This window comes from Suncus etruscus, chromosome 11 (assembly GCF_024139225.1).
Source record: "Suncus etruscus isolate mSunEtr1 chromosome 11, mSunEtr1.pri.cur, whole genome shotgun sequence".
Lineage (NCBI taxonomy): Eukaryota > Metazoa > Chordata > Mammalia > Eulipotyphla > Soricidae > Suncus > Suncus etruscus.
In genome coordinates, this window is record NC_064858.1 from 87,083,821 (window position 1) to 87,106,541 (window position 22,721).

Below are 22,721 nucleotides of genomic sequence, written 5' to 3' on the forward strand. Positions count from 1 at the left end.
GAGGCGAAGTGGGTGCATCTATCTGTCCGGGTTGAGTGGAGCGCAGGGGCGACGCGTCTCTCTCTCTTTCCCGCAACTATACCAGCGCGATTGGGGCATCGGTGGCGCGTCCCAGGCTCGCTGCGCTGCTCCTGCGGCGTGGGCTGGGGGTGGCGACTAGGCTGGGGGTGGTGGTGGTGGCTGTTATGGGGGTCGTGGCACTGCTGCCGCCCTCCCCGGGGCAGCCGTGCTGGAGCAGGATGTCCACGCAAAGCTGGCTGCCCGCCTGGCGGGCGTAGAAGAGCGCGGTGCGTCCTTGCGCGTCGCGGGCGGACACATCGGCGCCGTTCTGGGGGTGCGGAAAGGAGCGCGTTAGACACCCGGGGAGACCCGAACCCCCTTCTTGCGGGGCTGGGGTGCAGCTAGGAGGCTTCCCCACCCGTGCCCGGCAGCTCCACCCTTTGCCTCTCTGCACCCACGCACCCACAGCAGCAGTTGCGTGATGACCACATGGGCGAGCTCTGCTGCGAGATGCAGCGGGGAGCGAAGCTGCGGGTCCTCCAGGCTCGTGTCGAGCGGGCCGTGTCGCGCGTGGGCCAGGAGCAGCAGCACGGCGGCCACGTCCTGGGCCTGCACCGCGGCCCACAGCTGCAAGCCCAGCGGCTCCTCGGCGGCGGTGCCCAGCGGGGCCAGGAACAGGAGTTGCTCGTACTTGGCGCGGATCCAGGACTCGCGCTCCTCCCTGCAAGACCGTGGGTGGGTGGCCGCTGGAGGGATGCACCCACTTGAACCCTCCTTTGCAAAACCCGAGCGAACCCCTCTCCTCCCTGACCCCCTGCAAAGCCCAGGATTGCGCACCGCGACGAGTCCCGCGTGGGCTTGGCACGGCCCCGCGTGTCGCTCTCCCACACGCGGTTGGCCATGTCGTTGCCGATGGCCGTCAGCACCAGGGTCAGCTCCCGCGGCCAGTCGTCCAAATCCAGCGAGCGGACGCGGGACAAGTGCGTGCCCAGGTTGCGATGGATGCCAGAACATTCGATGCAGATGAGGGCACCCAGGTTCAGGCTGGCCCATGTGGGGTCTAGAGGGGAGAGGACTTGAGAGGTGAGCTCCCCGAAGAGCGAACGCCTGGGGGAGGAACACCCGAGCCTCTCTGCAGAGACTCTGGGACAAACCCCAAGCTCCCACCCGGGTCCCTCTGCCAAGCCCTGGTGCTCACTGGGCGCCCCGCAGTCCACGCAGGTGGAGTTTCCCTGGGCGTTCCGGATCGCCTGGATGGCCACAGCTTCGCTTTGGCTGTCTGTGCGCAGCTGCAGAGAGGTTTGGGGTTGGAGTTGGCATCTAGTCTCCTGGCCCAGACTGCTCAAGTTCTCCTTTGGACCTCCCCACATGCTCCCCACTCGTTACCTTGACTTTGCTGCTCTCGCAGCACTGCAGGCTGGCAAGGATCTGGCTCTCAATGGCTTGCACCCAGGCGTCCCGTTCCTCAAAACTGGCCGCCTCAAAGTGCCACGTCTGGCCGGTGCTGGACACAATCAGGAACTCGAAGTTTTCCTCTGAGTGGGAAGGGGATAGAATAGCATCAGAAGGAATCAAGCTGAGGCGGCCATCCCCAAACCCTTCCTCCCCTGATGCCCGTCTCAAGCCCCCTGGGAGAGGGGCAGAGGGGTTGGGGAAGCAAAGGTGGGGTAAAGCAGGAAGCCCAAGCACATGCAGGGGGGAGGCAGGAGCACCCCCACCCCTCTGCACCCCAACTGAGCAACCCTCCCAGCTCCCGGCTTGTTACCTGCTTTATAAATATTTCTTAAACTACCAAAGGATTTTAGTTTCCACATTTTGCGCTTGGCTGGTTTCCCGAAGCGAAGGAGACAGAGATAGAATGGAGAGCAGAACAGAGAAAGAAACCGGGAACGGAGAAAGAGAGGCAGGTGGAGAGGTGGAGAAAGAATGACGGTGCCAGAGACAAAGCGGGACAGACAGATGGGGAGAGAAAGCAGAACTAAAGTCAGTGGCCTGGAGCAGAGCAGAGCGGAAGCCAAGAGCCATGAGAGGAGGCAGGTCTGTAACCGGCCAATGCCCAGCAGAGAGCAGGGGTGCTGGGGACCAGTTATGACCCATGAGGAGAGGGGTTCTCCAGGAGGGGAAAGCCTGGTCAGAGTTTAATTAAACATCTGGAAAAGGGACAGAAATGGGCTCAAAGACCTGAGATGTAAGGCCCTGGAGTTCAGAAGGAATTCCTGAGTATAAGGAATAGAGTTCACTATAGCCAAGAGCAACTAAAGGAGCTTGTTAATCTTGGAAAGTTACTGAGAACAGGGCTGGGGTGATCACAGTGATACAGGAGGTAAAGAATCAATGGGGGACACTGACCCCGGGGGCTGAATTCCTGGAGTTGGGACACAGGTTTTTCTGGGTGTGGATGGTAAGTGGAACAGAGGACAGGAATCTGATTATTAGAAAAGGAAGCAGGAACTAAACTGGTAGGGGACTTATTGAGGACATTGAGGGAAAACCACTGGCTAGGTGGGAAGAAGGACAGGGCTGGGACTCCATCTTTTCACTGAATCATGTGCAAAGTTGTTATGAATCAAGTATGCAACTTGGCCACTTCCTCTCCTGCAGGAGGTAGCCCAGGCTCTAAAGGGGGTTGGTGGTGACCAAGATGGGGCCAGAGCTGCCAGAGCCTCACCTTCAGCCTGTCCAGCAGAGCCTTCCGTCTTGGATGGCGTGGTCAGCTTCTTCTTCCTCTGCTTCTTCACCATGGGAGAAGGAGGGGGTTCCCGACTCAGGGGGCTCAGGTCTCCAGATGGGGTACAGTCTTGGGGAGGGGGATACAGCTGACTCAATTGCCTCCTCCACAGAATTCTTTCTTTCTTATCAGCCTACTGCCTTCCCTGAGCATTTTGGAGGCCACTCTTTCACTTCCTTAGCTATCTATCCTGAGGAGTATCCTGGGTCACTCCAGAGAGGAGGGCAGGTGCACAGTATAGTCGTTCTGACTCTGCCACTCACTGACCTCCAACCACACTTTGAGCAAGTCACTTCTTCGTCAAAGCCTGTTTTTCTCATCTCTCTGGTCCCCCTCCCCCTCTGCTATATTCACTTGTGCTCAGGACTCACTCCTGGTTTTGTGCTCAGGAGACTAAATTTGGTACCCAGTATCAAATGGGTGAACTGTGTGCAAAACAAGTGTCCTACCTGCTGTACTATCTCTCTGGCCCCTCTTGAGTGTGTGTGTGTGTGTGTGTGTGTGTGTGTGTGTGTGTGTGTGTGTCCGTGCTCTCACCCAGTAGTTCTCAGAGTTTACTACTGGCTTTGTGCTCAGAGATTACACCTAGCTGGAGGTCACATGGCATACATCTATGTTGCTGGGGGTAGAACCCAGGTTGGTTATGTACAAATCAAGATCAAGTACTATCTCTCGACCTTTATAATGGGAATATCCTTGACCTGACAAGGTTGCTGTGACATTCTGCAGTCAGGAATCACTCCTGGCAGTACTCAGGCAACCATATGGGATGCTGGGAATTGAACCTAGAATTGAACCTAGATAGGCCTCATGCACAGCAAACATCCTATCACTGTACTGTCACTTCAATCCCTGTTCTCAGCTTTTGGAAGCCTGTCCACAGCCCTCTGAGGTGAAAAATAAAGAACTATTATTTTCGGGGCCGGGCGGTGGCGCTAAAGGTAAGGTGCCTGCCTTGCCTGCGCTAACCTTGGACGGACCACGGTTCGATCCCCCGGTGTCCCATATGGTCCCCCAAGCCAGGAGCAACTTCTGAGCACATAGCCAGGAGTAACCCCTGAGCGTTACTGGGTGTGGCCCAAAAACCAAAAAAAAAAAAAAAAAAAGAACTATTATTTTCATGTTATAAATGAAAAAAACTGAACCATGGAACAATCAAGAAACTTTCCTAAAGGGATGAATCAGATTTTTTTTTTTGTGGTTTTTGGGTCACACCCAGCAGTGCTCAGGGATTATTCCTGGCTCCAGGCTCAGAAATTGCTCCTGGCAGGCACGGGGGACCATATGGGAAGCCGGGATTCGAACCGATGACCTCCTGCATGAAAGGCAAACACCTTACCTCCATGCTATCTCTCCGGCCCCTGATGAATCAGATTTTTAGCTCCAAAAGTGCTTTGGAATCTACTAACTTTTTTTTTTTTTTTTTTTTTTTTTTTTTTTTTTTGGTTTTTGGGTCACACCCGGCAGTGCTCAGAGGTTACTCCTGGCTGTCTGCTCAGAAATAGCTCCTGGCAGGCTCGGGGGACCATATGGGACACCGGGATTCAAACCAACCACCTTTGGTCCTGGATCGGCTGCTTGCAAGGCAAACACCGCTGTGCTATCTCTCTGGGCTCGGAATCTACTAACTTTTAAATTATTTCATTTTATTTTGTTTGCCGGTGCTGGAGATTGAACCTGGGTTTCCTACATGCTAGTCATATACTTTGCCACTGAGACACATTTCAGCCCATTTATTTGTTTTTGGTCCAGACCCATTCCCAATGTGTTGTTCAGGATACATATAATTGCAGGACTGAACCCAACTCTCCTGTAGGCAAAATTTGGGCTCTAACCTTTAAGCCATCTCCCTAGACCTCTGAAGCCCATTTGTCCTAACCATGATGATGAGCTTGGGGTGACCAAAGCTGATCCCTACTTTCTGACAGATGCTTTTGCCCACCCATGCCCAGACTTGGGACCCCAGCCTCCACACCACTCTCATAGCCCACCCTCCTCTCATTTGCATCTGGAAGGCAGAGGATGGAAGGTGGGATCCCACTGACCAGTGCTGAGGGCTCGGGCCAAATTCCGGTCTGGTTTCAGCAGGTGTTTGGTCGTCTGGTCCTGCGGGAGCTGCAGGGAACTGGGACTGGGACTGGGGCTTGGATTGGGAGTGGTGGCTTCTGCCAAGAGAAAAACAACCTCAGTACACTACTCCATCTCTGGTTTCTTCATTGGTTGGTTCCTCTTTATCCTTCCCACTTCCTCCAGCTTTGTTCCCCCAGCCTGGACACTCTCGACCTTTCACATAAGCCTCACTCACCAGGACCTTCCCCCATCTGGACAGTGCTCATGTCCTTGACCAGCCCATTGATGCTGGCAGAGGGGCCAAAAGCAGAGATGGCTCGTGGGGGTCGCTTTCCGGGGACTTTGACTGTTGTTCGTAACAAGTCCATCTCCTTGCCGTGGGTACTGTGGATGTAATCCTGGAGGGGGACAGGGATGGAGAGAGCAGAGAAGGTTGGGTTCCCAGATGGTGTTAGGAAGCAGTCAATAGAATTGTCTAGAGAGGGGCCAGAGAGATAGCATGGAGGTAAAGTGTTTGCCTTTCATGCAGAAGACGGTGGCTCAAATCCCGGTATCCCATATGGTCCCCTGAGCCTGCCAGGAGCAATTTCTGAGCATGGAGTCAGGAGTAACCCCTGAGTGCAGCCAGGTGTGACCCCCCCAAAAAACAAACAAACAAATAAACAAACAAAGAATTGTCTAGAGAGGGAGATAATAGCCAATAGAATTGGCTGACACGATTGCACAATGTGAATAGAGCATTTGCCTTGCACGCGCCTGACTCAGGTTCAATTCCTGGCATTCCATGTGGATGTCTGAGGCAAAGCCAGGAGTAGCCCCTCAGTAGCAACAGGTGTGGCCCCAAAACAAACAAACCAAAGAGTTGGCTAGAGGGGCTAGAGAGATAGCACAGTGGTAGGGCGTTTGCCTTGCATGCGGCCAACCCAGGAGATGGTGGTTTGATTCCCAGCATCTCATATAGTCCCCCGAGCCTGCCAACAGCAATTTCTGAGCACAGAGCCAGGAGTAACCCCTGAACGCCATTGGGTGTGACCCAAAAACCAAACCCCCCAAAAATTGGTTACAGAGATGTGGGATTAATGGGATTGTGGGCTTGATCTGATCCCACCCCACTCAATATAAGCCTTGTTACTCATTGGTTGGAAACATTTTTGAATGTGGCATCTTGGATGGTGTTTAGACCATCTGGTCCTCCAGGTGTGGTCTTTTGCTTCAGAATAAATACTTGGATTTTGAGGAAAAATGCTTCTTTTGTGTTTTCCTCACTTTCACGAAGTTTGCTGCTTCTTAGGAGCAAAGGCCAAACATGTGGGAACTCCTGAAATCTGTTTCTCTCTCCATGTGTGTGTGTGTGTGTGTGTGTGTGTGTGTGTGTGTGATTTTCTAAATCCACATTTGCTTCCAGACCTGGGTCTCTCCAGTGTTTTGGGTTTAGAACCTGAGGATTTAACTCCATCGAGACTGGAGAGAATTCTCTGGACATTGATTGGTTTGTGATGAGCACCTAGGAGAGGAGCAAGTCATTATTGTCTCCTTCTGGAAAATACTCTGGAATTAGAAGTCCTATGGAAACTTTCCCCAGGGCTCCCCTCAACGTTGCAGTTCCTGAGAAGATGATGTTACCATTTCTGTCGGGCACACCAGAAGTGCCTAACACATGCTTGTTCTGTTGAAGGGTAACGGGACTAGAGCTCCCCAGAGGTGAGGCCAGCATTTGCCCAGGAATCTCTGTCACTCACGTTGATGCTAGGGTGGTAGAGCAGGAAGCCATTACTCGACAAGGTCACATACTTCTTCTTCCATTCTTTGTTCAAGGAGTTGCCACTTCGCTTCAGTAGGAAACTCTGGAAGGTGGAAAGAAGCATTTCAGGAAGAAAAAAACAAAACACCATAAAACTTCCCTGATGAAGCTGGAGGGATAGCATGAAGGTGGGGTGTTTGCCTTGCATGCAGAAAGACAGTGGTTTGAATCCCGGCAGCCCGTATGGTCCCCCAAACCTGCCAGGAGAAACTCCTGAGTGCTGCTGGGTGTGATCCAAAAACAAAACAAAACAAAAAAACTTCCCTGACTGGACTTGATCTCTGACACCCCATATGGTCTTTTGAGCCTGCCAGGAGTGATCCCTGAGCATAGAGCTACATCTGATCGCTGCCTGGTCTGGCCCAAAGTCCCCCTGCGAAAAAGGAAAAAGAAAAAAGAAAGAGGGGCCGGAGAGATAGCACAGCGGCTTTTGCCTTGCAAGCAGTCGACGCAGGACCTAAGGTGGTTGTTTCGAATCCCAGCGTCCCATATGGTCTCCTGTGCCTGCCAGGAGCTATTTCTGAGCAGACAGCCAGGAGTAACCCCTGAGCACTGCCGGGTGTGGCCCAAAAACAAACAAACAAAAAAAAGGCAAGCTCCCAAGGCTGGGGATGCTGCTAGCTGGTAAAGCATACACCTCTGATGGGTGAGGCCCTGGGCTTAAAGCTTGGTACCACATACAAGCACATATACACAAGCATGCTCAAAGAGCAGTCCAAAGTGATGGCTTGCAGAACCATAGAATATGTTTTGCATGTTAGAGCTTTGGATTCAGTCCCAGTACTGCATAAATCTCTGAGCACCACTGGGTGTGGCTCCAAAAAGAAAACACACACACAGGGTCTGGAACGGTGGTGCAGCAGTAGGGCGTTTGTAGGTGACCTAGAACAGACCGAGGTCTGATCCCCCTAGTGTCCCATATGGTCCCCCAAGCCAGAAGCGATTTCTGAGTGCATAGCAGGAGTAACCCCTGAACGTCACAGACAGGGTGTGGCTTCAAAACAAATATATATAATGTATTATATATTACATATATGTATATACAATACATATATATTATAACATTTTATATATATATATATATAAAACTTTGAGGCCATTGGGATCTCAGAAGAGAAAAGAAAGAAGAGGAACTTTAAAAAATTATTCTAAGAAAACTGCCCAGATTTGGCAAAGGAGATTAAATCCAAGAAAATCCATGCTCGGGGCTGGATCGGTGGTGCAGTGATAGAGCGCTTGCCTTGCACGCAGCTGATCCAGAACAGACCGCAGTTCGATCTGTCCCATATGGTCCCCCCAAGCCAGGAGCAATTTCTGAGCACACAGCCAGGAGTAACCCCTGAGCATCACTGGGTGTGGCCCAAAAACAAACAAACAAAAAAAACACACACACACACATACACACACACAAAAAGAAAAGAACACACACACACACACACACACACACCTGCCTCCCACCTAGCCCTGTACCCCGAGTCACCCACCTGTTTGATGGGAATGGCTCTTCCACTTCCTGTTGTTTCTCCCCGACTGTCCAAGCTTCGCTTCTCAGAATCACTGCCTCGGCGATTCTGGAATGGACACGTGTTGTATATGAAAATATTTCCGGGGCCAGCGAGGTGGCGCTAGAGGTAAGGTGTCTGCCTTGCAAGTGCTAGCCAAGAAAGGACCTCGGTTCGATCCCCCGGGGTCCCATATGGTCCCCCCAAGCCAGGGGCAATTTCTGAGTGCTTAGTCAGGAATAACCCCTGAGCATCAAACGGATGTGGCCAAAAAAAAAAAAAGAAAAGAAAAAAAATATTTCCATAAGATTCTTTGCCTGTTGTCCCACCTTGACCTTCCAGGTGGGGGCGCTGTTGAGAGCAGAATAAATAGTTAGGGAGTGAGGTGTTCAGGGTCTTTTGCCAGAGTTGTCTGGCTGGCTCAAGGTGTGTTTTGGAGCTAGCAGCAGGCTGACAAAGGGCTCTCTTCACCCAACCTTTTACCCCTTAACCCTCCTGTCTGTGTGGATTATTTGCTGCAGATAAATATTACCAAAATCTCCCCCCCGAAAGGGGACAAGAGGATGGGAATCAATTTCTCATTCTGGGAGCTCTTTGTAGATACACAATCAACAAAGGAGTAAACGGGACCCAACAAATGGGGCAACAGACATGGGCACACTTGAGAGGAAAGACAGAAGGACTCGGTACAGAAGGATGAGGATAATAGGTGCAGGAGGACACACCAGAAGCATCCAGAAGCTAGGAAGGAGGGACAAGGGCCAGAAGACGGTCAATACCGCAAAAAGGCTGGTTCTGCGCTTGGCTGCCCGGTGCAAGGACCCTGGGGTGCTCAATCCAGCCACTGCAGCTGCCTCGGCTCGAAGTTCCCGATGACCAACATTGGGCGAGGATGGGAGGGAAGAGGAGTAGTCGCTTGTGTGGCCTCCGTTGCTAGTCTGGGGACAGAGGGAGGTGTCAGCAGATCAGGTCTCCATACCCACCATGCTCCCCACAGCTAGTCAGGAGAAACTGAAGAAGGACCTTGTGCCATCAGTATTTAGTTACCAGTGTCACCCTGGGATATGGCACTGCTGCCTAGTGCTCTGCCTGGCCTTGCCAAAGACAACCACTCACACCTGCCCTGCAACTGCCCAGCAATCCAGTGTTTTTGGCTGTCTGGCCCAAGGACTTGGGAAACAGTGCTGCAAACTTTTCAAGTTCTTGTCAGATGCGCTTTCTACACAGAGTGTCACTAATTTTTTTTGTTGTTGTTTTGGTTTTTGGGTCACACTCAGCGGCACTCAGGGGTTTCTCCTGGCTTTGCTCTCAGAAATCACTCCTGGCAGGCTTGGGGGGACCATATGGGATACCAGGGATCTAACCAAGGTCTGTCCTGGATCAGCCGCGTGCAAGGCAAATAAATGCTCTACCACTGTGTTATCTCTCTGGCCCAGTTTTTTTTTTTTTTTTTTTTTTTTTTTTTGGTGGGGAGCATCACACCTGGCAACACTCAGGGGTTACTCCTGGCTCTATACTCAGAAATCACTCCTGGAAGGCTTAGGGGACTGTATGGGATGCCAGGATTCTGTATGCAAGGCAAAAGCCATACCTCCATGCTATCTCTCCAGCCCCAGGGTGTCTCTAATTCTGCCTCTGCCCAACTACCCTCACCAAATACTGCAACCTCTTTGCTACTCTGGCCCTGTTCTAGGCTCACAGCCCCTTTTATGCCTCTAGGGGCCCTCAAATCCCAACTCACCTGGCCAGCCACAGGCGTGGAAGCAGCTGAGTGGCTGGGCGAGCTGGGCAAGGACTTGCAGGCAGCCAGAAGCTGTTGCTGTTTGCGCAGAGTCACCACCTTCTGGGCCACTGAGGGGAGGCAGGAGAAGTAACATAAGCAGGGAGGAGCAGGGCAGACACCCAGGCCATTCTTAAGGAGACAGTTTGGAGAAAGTCCCAGGAGATGTCACGGATTCCAATTTCCCTGCTCCCTTGGCCGTTATGTCCCCAATCTGGCTAACTCCCAGCCCAGAAAGGCTTGCTGGCCACAGGGCAAACAGACCCAGGCATGGTTCTGCGCTTGGCTGCCCGGTGCAAGGACCCCGGGGTGCTCAATCCAGCCACTGTAGCTGCCTCACCTCTCCTCACAGAAGCCAGTTTTCTCTTGCACTCACGAGGAGGCCCCTGTGATTCCAGGTCCCTCACAACATTCTTCCCTCACATCCTGGGAGCCGCAACTCACCCTCCTGGAAAACCCGGTCCACATTGAGCCCATAGGTGGCACAGGTCTCGTAATAGCTGCAGCGCTTCATGTCTGCACACAGGGCTCTGGCACGGGCATCAGCGACGACCCGAGGGGAGGAAGCACTGATTCTGTCTGGAGAGCCAGGAGAGGGGGTGTTGGACCAGTGGGTATCGTACCTTCTTTCCTTTTCCAGTCTCCTTTCTCAGACACTCCAACACCAAGTTGGCCCCCTGGGGACAGGGTATGAGGAAGCTGGGCTCTAGAACTATGTTGGACTCAGCAATTGCTGAGTGAGGTATTGGGCAGACATGTGTGTATGTGTGTGCTCTACAGCAGGGTCTCAAATTCAATTTACCTGGGGGCCGCAGGAGACAAAGTCGGGATGAGGCAGGGCCACATAAGGGATTTCGCTTACCGAATATTCGCAATAAAAAATCGCATTAGAAAGAAAAAAAACTGGAGAGATAGCACAGCGGTGTTTGCCTTGCAAGCAGCCGATCCAGGACCAAAGGTGATTGGTTCGAATCCCGGTGTCACATATGGTCCCCCGTGCCTGCCAGGAGCTATTTCTGAGCAGACAGCCAGGAGTAATCCCTGAGCACCGCGGGTGTGGCCCAAAAACCAAAAAAAAAAAAAAAAAAGAAAGAAAAAAAACTGCAAAAAAACACATTAAATATTTGCATACCCTGAACGGAACTGCTCGGGGTATGCAAATGTTTAATGTGATTTTTTTCTTACTAATGCGATTTTTATTGCGATTATTCGGTAAGCAAATAATCGCGAATACTGCGATATTTGAAGGCCGGCTGCGGGCCACAAAATGTTGTACGGAGGGCCACAAACAGCCCGCGGGCTGCGAGTTTGAGACCCCTGCTCTACAGTGAGTGGACTTTTCTGACAATGTGAGAATGCTGATAGTAGCAACAATACCCCAGTCTTGCAAATGTAATGAGTCTTGAACTGAGGGGAAGATAATACCTGGCATAAGAATGATAGGAGAGGGACTGGAGCTATAGTACAGACGGTAGGTCACTTGCCTTGCGTGTGGCCAACTCAGGTTTGATTCCCCAGAAAATCATATGGTTCCCTAAGCCCTGCTAGCAATGATCCCTAAGCGCAGAGCCAGAAGTAAGCTATGAACACCACTGGATATGGGAAGGAAGGAAGGAAGGAAGGAAGGAAGGAAGGAAGGAAGGAAGGAAGGAAGGAAGGAAGGAAGGAAGGAAGGAAGGAAGGGAGGGAGGGAGGGAGGGAGGGAGGGAGGGAGGGAGAGAGGGAGGGAGGGAGGGAGGGAGGGAGGGAGGGAATGTGAGAGAGAGGGAATGTGGGAGGGAGGGAAGGAAGGAAGGAGGGAGGGAAGGAAGAAAGGAGGGAAGGAGTAAGGGAGAGAGGAAAGGAAAGAAAGGGAAGGAGGAAAGGAAGGAAGGAGGGAGGGAGGGAAGGAAGGAAAGGAAGAAGAGAAGGAAGGAGGGAAGGAGGGAGGGAGGGGAGGTGGGAGGGAAGGAAGGAGGGAGGGAAGGAAGGAGGGAAGAATGAAAGGAAGGAGGGAAGAAGGGGCAAAAGGAAGGAGTAAGGGAGAGAGGAAAGGAAAGAAAGAGGGAAAGAGAGAAGGAAGGAAGGAAGGAAGGAAGGAAGGAAGGAAGGAAGGAAGGAAGGAAGGAAGGAAGGAAGGAAGGAAGGAAGGAAGGAAGGAAGGAAAGAAAGAAGAAAGAAGGAAGGAAGAAGGAAGGTAGTAAGGGAAGTTGAAAACCAGGGAGATGCTCAAAGGAGTAGAATAGATGCTTTGCATGTGGGATCCCTGGCATAACATGGTCCCCTGAGAACTTCTAAGTGTGCCCCCCAAGTACAAAGCATTATTAGATATAGCCTCACACCCCAAAAATAAAAAAGAGCAAAAATCAGTTGAAACTGTCAACTGTCCACAGGCAACAGGTGGCCTGCTCACTCTGCAGTGAGAGCCAGAATGCAGGCAACAGGTGGCAGCAAGCACCTGCAGCAAGTATGGGTAGCCAGACAGAAAGTACTGTCGCCCCACACAGAGGCACTGAAAGGCTGGAAAGGGTGAAGGGCTACAAGCCTCTGCATCTCTTCTTTGAAAAGATTGTTTCAGGGCCGACGTGGTGGCGCTAGAGGTAAGGTGTCTGCCTTGCCAACGCTAGCCTAGGACGGACCGCGGTTCGATCTCCCGGTGTCCCAGATGGTCCCCCAAGCCAGGAGCGACTTCTGAGTGCATAGCCAGAAGTAACCCCTGAACGTCATTGGGTGTGGCCCAAAAAACAAAAAAAAAAAAAAAGAAGAAGAAGAAAAGAAAAAAAGAAAAGACTGTTTCAAAACCCTTGTTGGGTGAAAAATAGCTGAGAAGCTGAGTGCAGCTACCACATGCTCTCCCCTAGCACAGTCATAAATAGCCCCCCAAACCACCAAATAAGACCCCAACCTCTCAAATATTTTCAGAGAAAAGTAACATTAGGGGCCTCAAAGATAGCACAGTGGTAGGGCATTTGCCTTGCATGCAGCTGACCCAGGATGGATGGTGGTTCGAATCCCAGTACCCCATATGGTCTCCCGAGCCAGCTAGGAGTAATTTTTGAGCACAAAGCAGGAGTAATCCCTGAGCACCACCGGGTGTGACCCAAAAGCCAAATTAAATAAACAAACAAAAGTAACATTTCATTGATGTTTTCCTTTTATAGATGAATTTCTTTAAACCATCTTAGCCAAGCTAGAACAACAGAATAGCTGGTAGAGCATTTGCCCTGCACACGGCCAACCTGAGTTCAATTCACAGGAGCCCATTTGGTCCCCCAAGCACTGCCAGGCACAATTACTGAGCGCGGAACCAGAGTAGCCCCTGAGCACAACTGGCTGTGGCCCCGAAACAGAAACAAAACCCAATTTTGGCCCTGAGGGCCAAAGAACTAGTGCAGAGATTGAGGTGACTGCCTTGCATGGAACCAACACTGGTTTGATCCCTTCTTGCTCCCCAATATACAGACTCTGAGCATTCTGGGATGTGTCTCCACATATTCAAAATGAATATGTGCCATGTTCATGGCAGAAGAGCTAGCTCCACAGACTGATGACTGCTTTACATGCAGAGCACCATGGTTGGATCCTTAGCACTACCGAAAGTAATCTCTGAGCACTGAGCTGAGAGTGGCCTCTGGGTACCAAGAGATGTGCCCCTTGCCAAAAAATAAAGGTGGGAGGAGGGTTTGGTCTGACCCAATATTAGCAAAAGGAAGATGAGAAAACATACTATTACTAACACTGTAAGGTCATTTGTGTTCCCATTGCAGCATCAGAAAAGGGCAGTGTGAGAACATAAGGTGTCTTATGAGAGGACAGGAGATAGTGCATAACTTGCCCTTCTCTCTGAAGAGTCCCTTTCCCCTGCTCAGATATTTGAGACTTTGGTTTAAAGACTACTTCTTGGAGACCAAGTCCAGGGGGGTACTGGAAGACATGGGCTCATTTCCACCTTCCTCTATTTTGATCACATCCCACACTGGGGTTTGCCTTGCACACAGCAGATCCAGGACAATTTCAATTCCTGGCATTTCATATGGTCCTTTGGGACTGCCAGAAGCAATTTCTGAATACAGAGCCAGGAGTAACCCCTGAGCATTACCAGATGTGGTCCAAAAACCAAAAAGAAAAAAACGAAAAAGAAAAAAAAGAATAATTCTGTGGCTTAGAGAACCTGCCTTGCAAGCAAGAGGCCCTGAGTTCCAGCCCTAGCATCTCCCTGGTGCTATCCTAGCAAGCTCTAGATCTCTCTATTTCTCTAGTGATGGGAAATCTCAGTGGTGCCAGATCAGAGAGATCACAGAGATTTCCCACCACATCACAGCCAGGTGTGTAGGAACCCCACAGTGAGAGAGGTGTGAGCACCACTAAAAGATATGCAAGCACCCCTGCCCTGGAAAGTGTGGCCCTGCCAAGCACCTGTTGGACACTAAGGCAACCCCAAGCACAGCCCAAGAGAGTGTGCCCCAGGGAGCACCAACACAAGCTGAACAATAAAGAGACAACAACACAGAGGGAGTCATTCAGGGAGGCCCAGCCAGAGCAACTAAAATGTGAGACCACAACACAGTCAGGGGACATGCGTGTTGTGCATCCCGGTTGTGACAATGGCAGAAGGAAGGGAAGCGGACGGCAGCCTCTTACTTACCTTGTGTGCCCACCAGAGCTAATGCCAGGCCTCCTCGCCCCTCCCCGCGAAGGGAGCTCAGCTGTCCATGGAGACGACTCACTGCCTGGAAACTGTTCTCATCCTCCAGGCTGAAGACCAAGATGACGGCATCTGCCCAGCCTGAGAACTTGCAGGAGTGAGGAAACAAATAGGTGTCAGACAGGTCCGTTCCTCTGGGGGGCACCCAAAGGAGCCTGAACCACAGCCCAGGGTCTGTGCTCCTCCCAACCAGCCACCTCAGTTTCTCCTTCTCACCTTGGCATCAGGAGACCCGGCTTCCTCTCGAATCAGCACCAGGTGAGTCTGTCCATCCACCAACATTTCTTTTTTGTGCTGTTCACCTGTCCAAAAGGGTTATGAGTGGTTAGCGGTTAGAGCTCACAGGTAGCCCAACTTCCCCAAACATCCTGAACTTGCATGAGGGGGGCCCTATTCTTGATAAGGACAGTCACTGATCTTGAACCCCTGTCCAGAATCTTTGGTTTACATGGCTTTGGAGCACTTACTTTCTGTCTTCTCCAGCATCTGGTAAGAACCCGTCAGGAATCGGTGAATGAGTGATGACTTTCCACTTCTCGCATCTCCCAGCACTCCCTGAAGACAAGATTGTGGAGCAGAGATTGTGGGATTAAGAGGAAGCAGGATGGGACAGAAGAGATAGTATAGCGGATAAAGCACTTTGCCTTGCACTCAGCCGACTGGGTTCGACTTGGGCATCCCATGGGCATTCAAGCACCACCAGGAGTGATCCCTGAGTAGGACCAGGTATGGCCCCAAAACAAAAATAAAAAAAAAAGAGGGCTGGAGCGATATCATAGTGCGTAGGGCATTTGCCTTGCATATGACCAACCTAGGTTCGATCCCCAGCATCCCATATGGTCCCCTGAGCCTGTCAGGAGTGATTTCTGAGCGCAGAGCCAGGAGTAACCCCTGAGCTCTCCCAGGTGTGCCACCCCCCCCCAAAAAAAAAAGAAAATAAGAGAAAGAAGCAGGATGTTTAGATCTAGAGATTCTAGAAAACTCAAAGGGACTGGCCCTATTAAAGCACTCAAGGAAGATTTAAAAGGGCAGACAGGACAGGGTGGTCTGTTAACTGAGAGTGTTCAGGTGGATCAAGCTCTGAGTATGGTAAGAAATGATGCTCAAAGAGGTACTCAAAGTATACTACATAGTGAAGAATGGCAGCAACAACTTAGTACCAGTGTTAGTGTTTTGTTTAGGACACAAACTAGATAGGTAGGTGTGAGTGTGTGTGTGTGTGTGTGTGTGTGAGAGAGAGAGAGAGAGAGAGAGAGAGAGAGAGAGAGAGAGTCAGACAGACAGACAGACAGACAGACAGAGATTTACTAGCTCTCTAATATCGCTAGGTATCAGTTGGAAAGTTTTACCCAGCTCTAGGCAATAAAACATACAGGGCTGAAAGGGAGAGCCCGAAAGAGCACCATATACAAATAGGAAAAAGGAGACTAGAAAAGAAAACAATCGAGGTGCAATATCCTGACCGTGCTAAGAGGGTAGAATCTGAGAAGAAACTGGAAAGCTCTCCTCCATTTTTTGCAGAAAGCAGGAGAAAGCTACGTGCACAGAGGGTGAAGGGGTGCGCGTGGTGGTGGTGATGGGTTTTACCTACCAGGCGCAGTTCAGGAATGGAGCGACTCAGAGTCCATTCCTGGCTATTGACCACTGCCTCTGCAATGAAAGAGGACCGTTTAGAAGGGATGGGATGCTCCAGACCCGGGAAGATTTCCTAAGCTTCACCTTTCCCCCCTCCGCAGCGCCCCTCACGGTGTGTGGCTGCACCCCAGAAGCCTGTGGCTCAGCTCAACCAAGTGGTCCCCTGTCCGCCCATCCTAGCCGCTCTCCCCACAGCTGTTGCTGCCGCTCAGTGGTTGCTTAGCAACAGAGCCAGCAAGACAAAAATACTCCAGTTGGCATCTCCCTTGAAGCACATCCCCAAACGTAGTTCCCTGCTCCAGACCAAGAGACCCGCACTCTGACAGAGTTGGGCACACCCCCCAGAAAAAAGGCTAGAAAGATCTTTGGGTCCTGCCTGGAGACTGATTCTCAAGGCAGATATAGGGCGGGGAGGATGGAACACAGAAAGGAGTGGGCCTGCCTCAATCTGCCTTCACTGGAAAGAAACTGAGGCGAGGGACAGCCCCCCTTTTTTCAAGGTCAACGGCCTGAAGGCAAGGCTTTTGGATTTCCCTGTGCTTCTCTCCCAATGCCTTCCCTTTTAGAATCTTCCCAAAGAACCTTGGGCAAGGGCTCTGCTCTCTCTGGCTCTCTCCGTGACAGAGAGGCCTCAGGACTGGGACTTGGGGCCCGGAAGGATGCTCTTCGCTGTCCCCACGCCTTGCCGGGTCCAGCCCCCGCGCCTGACACTGGCCGGACGTTCCCGGGGTGCCGCAGCTGCGGCGGGAACTCTCGGATCCGGAGCCATCTGCTCCCACCCGCTCCAGAGCCAAACCCGGGGGGCCGCCCCCGCTCCCGGGCCCGCCTCCCCGCTTGAAGAGTGTGAGCTGAACCCAGAGTCGCTCTCGTCTCCTTTCCCAGCATCAAAAATAAGGAACCACCCCAAACACAGCACCACTGCCTCCACTAGGCCCCCCTCTCTCTGTCTCCAGGGATAAGGACTGCCTTTGCAGCAGCTTCACACCCTCAAGTTCCAGAGTCACTGCTGTCACCCAGACAGCCCTGAGCAGGACAGGAAGTGAGGTTTCTTGTGTTCCCCCCCACCACCACCACCCCAAAACAAGGACCCAGCGCGAGTCAGCCCCAAACACTCCCAGCAGCAAAGAGACAACCAGGGCTCTCCACCTGCTGCCTCTCTGGCCTGCTCTCAACCCAGGGAACTCCCAGGTGGGAAATTGTCTGCAAGGTCACTCTACTGCAAAGGAGAAACTGAGGCACCCAGCTCCATTTCCCTTTCACTATCCCTGGGGTAGGCAGAGCCTGCCCCCCAGGTGCTGGAGTCCTAGAGAAACTGAGGCCAGGGTTTCCCTGGGGACAATTTCCTCCCAGCTCACCAACCAAGAGCACTATCTCCCCCCAAAAAACTCTGAGACTTTTCTGAGTCCCCCAAATATCAAACCATCTCTCAAGTCACACAGAGCAGTCGAGGGGTTATCTTTGCTCCCCCACACTAAGCAGAGGACGTGAGATTCACACTCAGCCTGAGAGAGAAGCTCCCTGCGCTCTACATTGAATTCGGGGTTCCCTCCCCTCCTTGCTCTCAGGCCCGGGGGTCCTAGTACTACTCACTAGGGGAGGCTCGAAGCTCTGCGCCCAGCAGTTCCCGGGACCCGCTGCTAGAAGACAAGCTCTGGGGTCCGGGTCCGGGTCCGGGAGGGGGCCCCGAGCCGGGAGGCCCCCCTGTGCTCTTGGTGAAGATGCCGCTGATAAACTTAAGCATCTTGCGGTCTCGCGTGGACGCTCGGCCCCCCTCCCGGCCCCGCTTCAGCCCGGGAGCAGGAGGCTCCAGGGTGATAGGAGGTGCAGGCCCGGGGGTCTGCGGGGAGGCGGCCGTGCCGGGGATGCCCGTGGCCGTGGCCGTGGCCGCCGGCGTGGCCGGGACGATTAACGGAGGAGGCGAGCCGGCAGGTGGTCCGGGGTGCAAGTCACTGTTGTCCAAGGTCTTGCTCTTGCCTTTCCGGGGGGACAGCTTCCCCCGGGCCCCGCCGCCTTGGGGGGTCGTGGCTGCGGCTGCGGAGCCGGTGACAGCGGCCGCCGCTCCGGGGGGGCCCGCTGCGCTCTTCGCCCCCTTGGGTCTGGCCTTGCCCTCGCTCTCGGGCCATGACAGGCGGCTCCCGGGGCCTTTGCCCGCGCCGGCCTTGGCGCCGCTCGTGGTCACCGTCTTGCAAGGCTTGGGCGCGGGGGGCGGCGGGGCCACCTTGAGCCTCCGGCTGCCGGTGCCCGGGTGCGGGGAGGACGAGCCCGGGATGCCGCCGCCGCCGCCGCCCGCCCGGCCTTCGGGTTCGGGGCCCCCCCAGCTCGGGCTGCTGAGCAGCGGGCGCCGGGAGGCGGCGGCGGCACCCCCGGGCTTGGGGTCGGGGCTCAGCGCGCCGGGCGCAGGGGGCGCGGCCCAGAGCGACAGGCGGCGGCCGCCCCCGGGCACGGGGGACACCGGGCGCGCCGGGCTCGCGGCCGGGCTGGCCGGGGCCACCAGGCTGGGGGGCTCCGCGCCGCCCCCCGCGCCCGCGCTGCTCGTGCTGATCCACAGCGCATCCTGCCGGTGGAAGAGCCGCTCGTGCCGCTTCTTGCCCGGCTCGTCGGCGCCCCGGGGGCTGCCGGGGTCCCCGGGGTGGGCGCCGCCGGGGGTCCCCGTGGAAGGCGAGGGCGAGGGCGGCGGCGGCGGCACCGACTCGAGCTTGACCAGGGTCAGCGAGATGAGGTAGGTGGTGGTCCGGCGCTGCAGCGCGCCCGCGCCCCGGCTCATGGGGCCCCGAGACCCCCGGGCTGGGGAGCGCAGGGGACGCCCCCGGATCGCTTCAGGGGGGCCCGGCCATGGGGCCGCCCGGCCCGCCGCCCCCTGCCCTCGGCCCCCGAGGCGCCCCCGGCCCGGCTCCTGCGCCGCCCGCGCCTACGCCCCCCGCCCATCACACGGGGCGCCCCCTCCCCATGCTCCCCGCCCCGAGCAGCCCCCGGACCTGGGGTGGGGGGCGCGGGGAGGACAGGACGGACGGGGCGCGGGGGGCGGCCGGAGGGGAGGGAGGAGAAGGGGAAGGGGAAGGGACCGAGGCGAGGGATGGCTGGGGTGTTGGCTGGGTTTTGGGGGGCAGGCTGGGGTGGGGAGCGGGGACCCCCCAGGGGCGGGCAGCTAGCTACCGGGGGATGCGATGCGCAGGGGCGCGGGGAGGATGCTGGCTGGGGATGCGGAGCGGCGCGCGCGCCGGCGGCGGGGGAGGCAAGGGAGGAGGCGGAGGGTGGGACCCCGAGATGTCAACCCACGGGGCGCGGGCTCTGGGGGTGCGGCGGGGAGGGAAGGAGGGAGGGAGGGAAGGGGCTGCGAGGCGGGATCGGGGTCCAGGGGGGGCTCGCCCGGGGCTCGGCTGGGTCCCGATGCGCGCGCTGGCTGGCTGGCTGGGTCCGGGCGCTCCCCTCGCCGCCCGAGAGGAGGAGGCGGCCCCCCGCCCCCCTCCCCGGCTGGCTCCCCCCCAGCCTTCGCTCCACCAGCGCCGCTGTCTTGCGAAGGCGGCGCGAAACCCAGGACTGGATCTCTTCCCTCCCAAATCCTGGGCTGGATTTCCTGGAACAGGGACAGCCACAGCCACAGCTGAACCCCCCGATCCCGTCGGCGAACCCCCAGACGAGAAGAACCGCTCGTCGAGAGCGCCCCTGCTGGACGGGGCAGATGGGGACCAGGCTCAACGTCCACGACGGGCAGCCGCAGGCATAGCGGGGCCAATACTAGGGAGGCTAAAGTGGGAGACTGGAAAGCAAGCCGCCGCCCCCCCCCCCCCAAAAATCCCTTACCCAAGACCTTTGGGTAGGAAGATATGCTTCTTGCAGGAAAGACCAGCTCCCTTGCTCACCCCTAATGCCCCACATGAAACGTTGACCAGGCCACGACTTAAGCCCAACTGTCCTGTCCCAAAGTGAACTTGGAAAGTGTTCCCAGGGGGATGGGGACAAACATGGGACTTAGCAGAGTCGGAAGCGGGTGGGAAGGTCTCTGGAGGAGGGAAAGCTGGAAGCCCCAGGAACCCTAGGCCCTAAGTGAGTCAAAGGCTCCAGCTACAGAAGGAATTATGTCTAGAGTGTCACCCCCTTACCAAAATGCAACTCGTCTCCATAGCAACCGGAGCTCCAAGAGTGCCTCAGAAACAGCGGGGATAAGCAGGGAAGAAGGATCGGTGTATATAGTAGGGGGCACCAGGGGATTTGGGGGTAGGCTCTCTCGTCAGATCTGATAAGCCACATGTGAGGTCCTGAGCACCCTAGGTGATAAAGGACCGGGACCCCTTCAGGGGAGGCAGCAAGAGCAGGTCTCTGGGGGTTCCTATTCAACCTCCTGAGATTTTTTTTCAGGTTGGGGCGCTTTAAGAGGGCTAAAGAGGAGATGGAACAGAAAAACCGACAGCTCCGTGGCCCCCACACATCCAGGGTCCCTGGACTGGGAGTAGGGTCTTCCAAACCCAGAGAAGAATGAATGAGTTAGACCAACATGGTCAGAGACCGAGATGGGGTGGGGTGGGAGTTGGGAAAAGTCTCCCCAGGAGACCCCTCCCTGGGGACTCAGAGTCTGAGTTTTTCCCCTAATTTGGCGTCCCACCCTCCCTGACGCAGCCAGACTATAATAAGTGCTGTCGTGGGCGGCTCTTGGAGGCAGGAGCTAGGCGGCATGCTTGGCCTGGTAGGGGGTGAGGATGGGGGTGCAGAAGCAGGATGCTCACTGGGTGCCCTTTGTGCTCTCTGAAATCTGTCCCAAGTCCCCCCAAGATCCTGCAGCTTCTCCCCTCCCCTCTCTCCCCAATAACAAGAAAACTCTTCATTTGCCTTTCACCTTTTCTGAAAGCCTGGAGGTGGGGTGTGCATATACATGAAAGACATTTGTTGATTCAGATTTCTTTATCTTTATCTTCATTTCTTCCACCCTTCCTTCCTTCCTTCCTTCCTTCCTTCCTTCCTTCCTTCCTTCCTTCCTTCCTTCCTTCCTTCCTTCCTTCCTTCCTTCCTTCCTTCCTTCCCTTCCCTTCCTTCTTTCCTTCCTTCCATTAGCCTCAGTTTTCCTTTATGTTCAATGGAAACAAAATCTTGATTCTTATGGAAGGAATGAAACAACTCATATAAAAAAGATTGGAAGCTTCTCACAGTTCCAGCCAGAGCTTCTCAGAGCTTCTCCACCCAACCTAAACATTCTTTTCCAGCCCCCCTTTTTTTCCCTTCTAGAGGTGGGGCTTAAGGAGTTCCTTCCAAGAGACCCCTTGGGTCCAACTCCCTCTTCAGTCAGCCTTTCCAACCACTCAGGCAAGCTAGAGGGTGTCAGCTGCAGTTCCTGGCAAAGGGTAGGCAACCAGAAGCGAGAGGGGCACGAGCCTCAGAGGGGCCCTGGGAAGAGGATCAGACTGTTCCCATAGACCCCCATGCAAGCTGTTCCTTCCCCATGTTATGTTCTGGAGATCTCTACCATCAGAGAAGTCTGGCAGGAGGCATCCTGGGTGGAAAGAAGGGTTTCTAGGCCCTGTCGGCAAGCAGGTGAAAACTGAGTCTGGAAGTGGCTGAAGATGACAGAGGACGTGCCTCTCCTGGGCACCCTCGTGAGCAGCAGCAGGCCTGCTTTCATTAGCCCTTGGCTTCCTCTGGGGTTAATGGGCTGAGAGCCCACTAGAGGCGACCTCCAGTTCCTCCCGTTTTTTTGAGTGGTGGAGCCCCTGAGGTTGGTTGGAGAGAAACTGTTCCTGCCGGGGCCCCACCGCAGGATTGAAGGCTGGGGTGGGCAGGAGGATGTGGCTGATGGTGTTGCCATGGCAGCACTTCCTCCCTATGTTGTCATCACTTGCTCTAATGGCACTAAGGAGGTAGAGTGAGCGGAAGGTGTGTGTATGGGGTGGGGGGAAGAAGAGTGGGTTAGGAACAGAGAAGGGACAAAGATGAGTGAGACCTGGGGCAATCACAGCACTCACGCTGAGCAGAATACGGTTTACCAGTGTGTGTCCTCGAGCCTGGGAACCTGAGATACTCCATGTAGTGTGTTTCAAATGCTGTGCATGTGCGTGCGTGTTTTTCTCTTTAACTGCCGAACTAAAGGTCACTGATCCTTCATGGGTCCTGGGAAGGAACGCAATATCCAGTCCCAGAACTTCCTGGCCCAGATTGCTTCCTGCCCCGGACACCCAGGCAAGTTCAAGTCACTCGAGGTCTATAACAGCTCGTTTCCCACTACCACACTCACCCACTTCTCCATTGCCAGGAGGTTAATATGACAGTGACCTGGATTTTAACCCCCTGGGATAAGGATGAGAGCTGGGGAAAGAGGAACAGTGACACCTCCCAAGTCTTTTCCTACCCTTTGCAAATAAATGCAGTCTCTTGAGGCCCAGCTCCCGCTCAGACTCTACAAAGTAGCTGGCTAGAAGTGTGGTGTCCCCAGCAAACCCTGTAGGCCATCTCTGGTTCCTGAGACACTCGTGTTGGAAACTTGACCCCTCTCTTACCTTGCACACTGTCCAATGAGGCCTGGATACTGTCTCGAA

At 54.4% G+C, this 22,721-nt stretch overlaps 2 protein-coding genes across 4 annotated transcripts in view; one reads left to right on the forward strand and one right to left on the reverse strand.

Annotated features, from left to right (window-relative positions):
- Nucleotides 1-18,979, reverse strand: AGAP2 (ArfGAP with GTPase domain, ankyrin repeat and PH domain 2). 2 transcript variants are annotated; one of them, XM_049783053.1, is made up of 19 exons: nucleotides 17,791-18,979; nucleotides 16,157-16,215; nucleotides 15,033-15,120; nucleotides 14,782-14,867; nucleotides 14,506-14,653; nucleotides 10,326-10,460; nucleotides 9,843-9,952; nucleotides 8,881-9,039; nucleotides 8,084-8,170; nucleotides 6,538-6,642; nucleotides 5,034-5,196; nucleotides 4,774-4,893; nucleotides 2,669-2,797; nucleotides 1,766-1,825; nucleotides 1,387-1,535; nucleotides 1,199-1,289; nucleotides 838-1,060; nucleotides 463-721; nucleotides 1-328 (listed from the first exon to the last, which is right to left on the reverse strand). In XM_049783053.1, exons 1-19 carry the CDS (start codon nucleotides 18,962-18,964, stop codon nucleotides 77-79), a joined length of 3,597 nt encoding a protein of 1,198 aa, XP_049639010.1. In that variant the 5' UTR covers nucleotides 18,965-18,979; the 3' UTR covers nucleotides 1-76. The 2 variants fall into 2 exon arrangements, with proteins under 2 accessions (XP_049639010.1, XP_049639012.1); XM_049783055.1 differs by lacking the exon at nucleotides 1,766-1,825 and having other exon boundaries at nucleotides 17,791-18,621.
- Nucleotides 17,347-22,721, forward strand: part of TSPAN31 (tetraspanin 31) — a 13,468-nt gene continuing 8,093 nt past the window's right edge. The window contains exon 1 of one of the 2 annotated variants that reach the window (XM_049783098.1): nucleotides 17,347-17,388. The gene's annotated coding sequence lies outside the window, so the exon portion shown is untranslated. Of the gene's footprint in view, nucleotides 17,389-18,801; nucleotides 18,920-22,721 lie in introns of those variants that run through there. The other variant, XM_049783097.1, reaches the window with a different exon arrangement.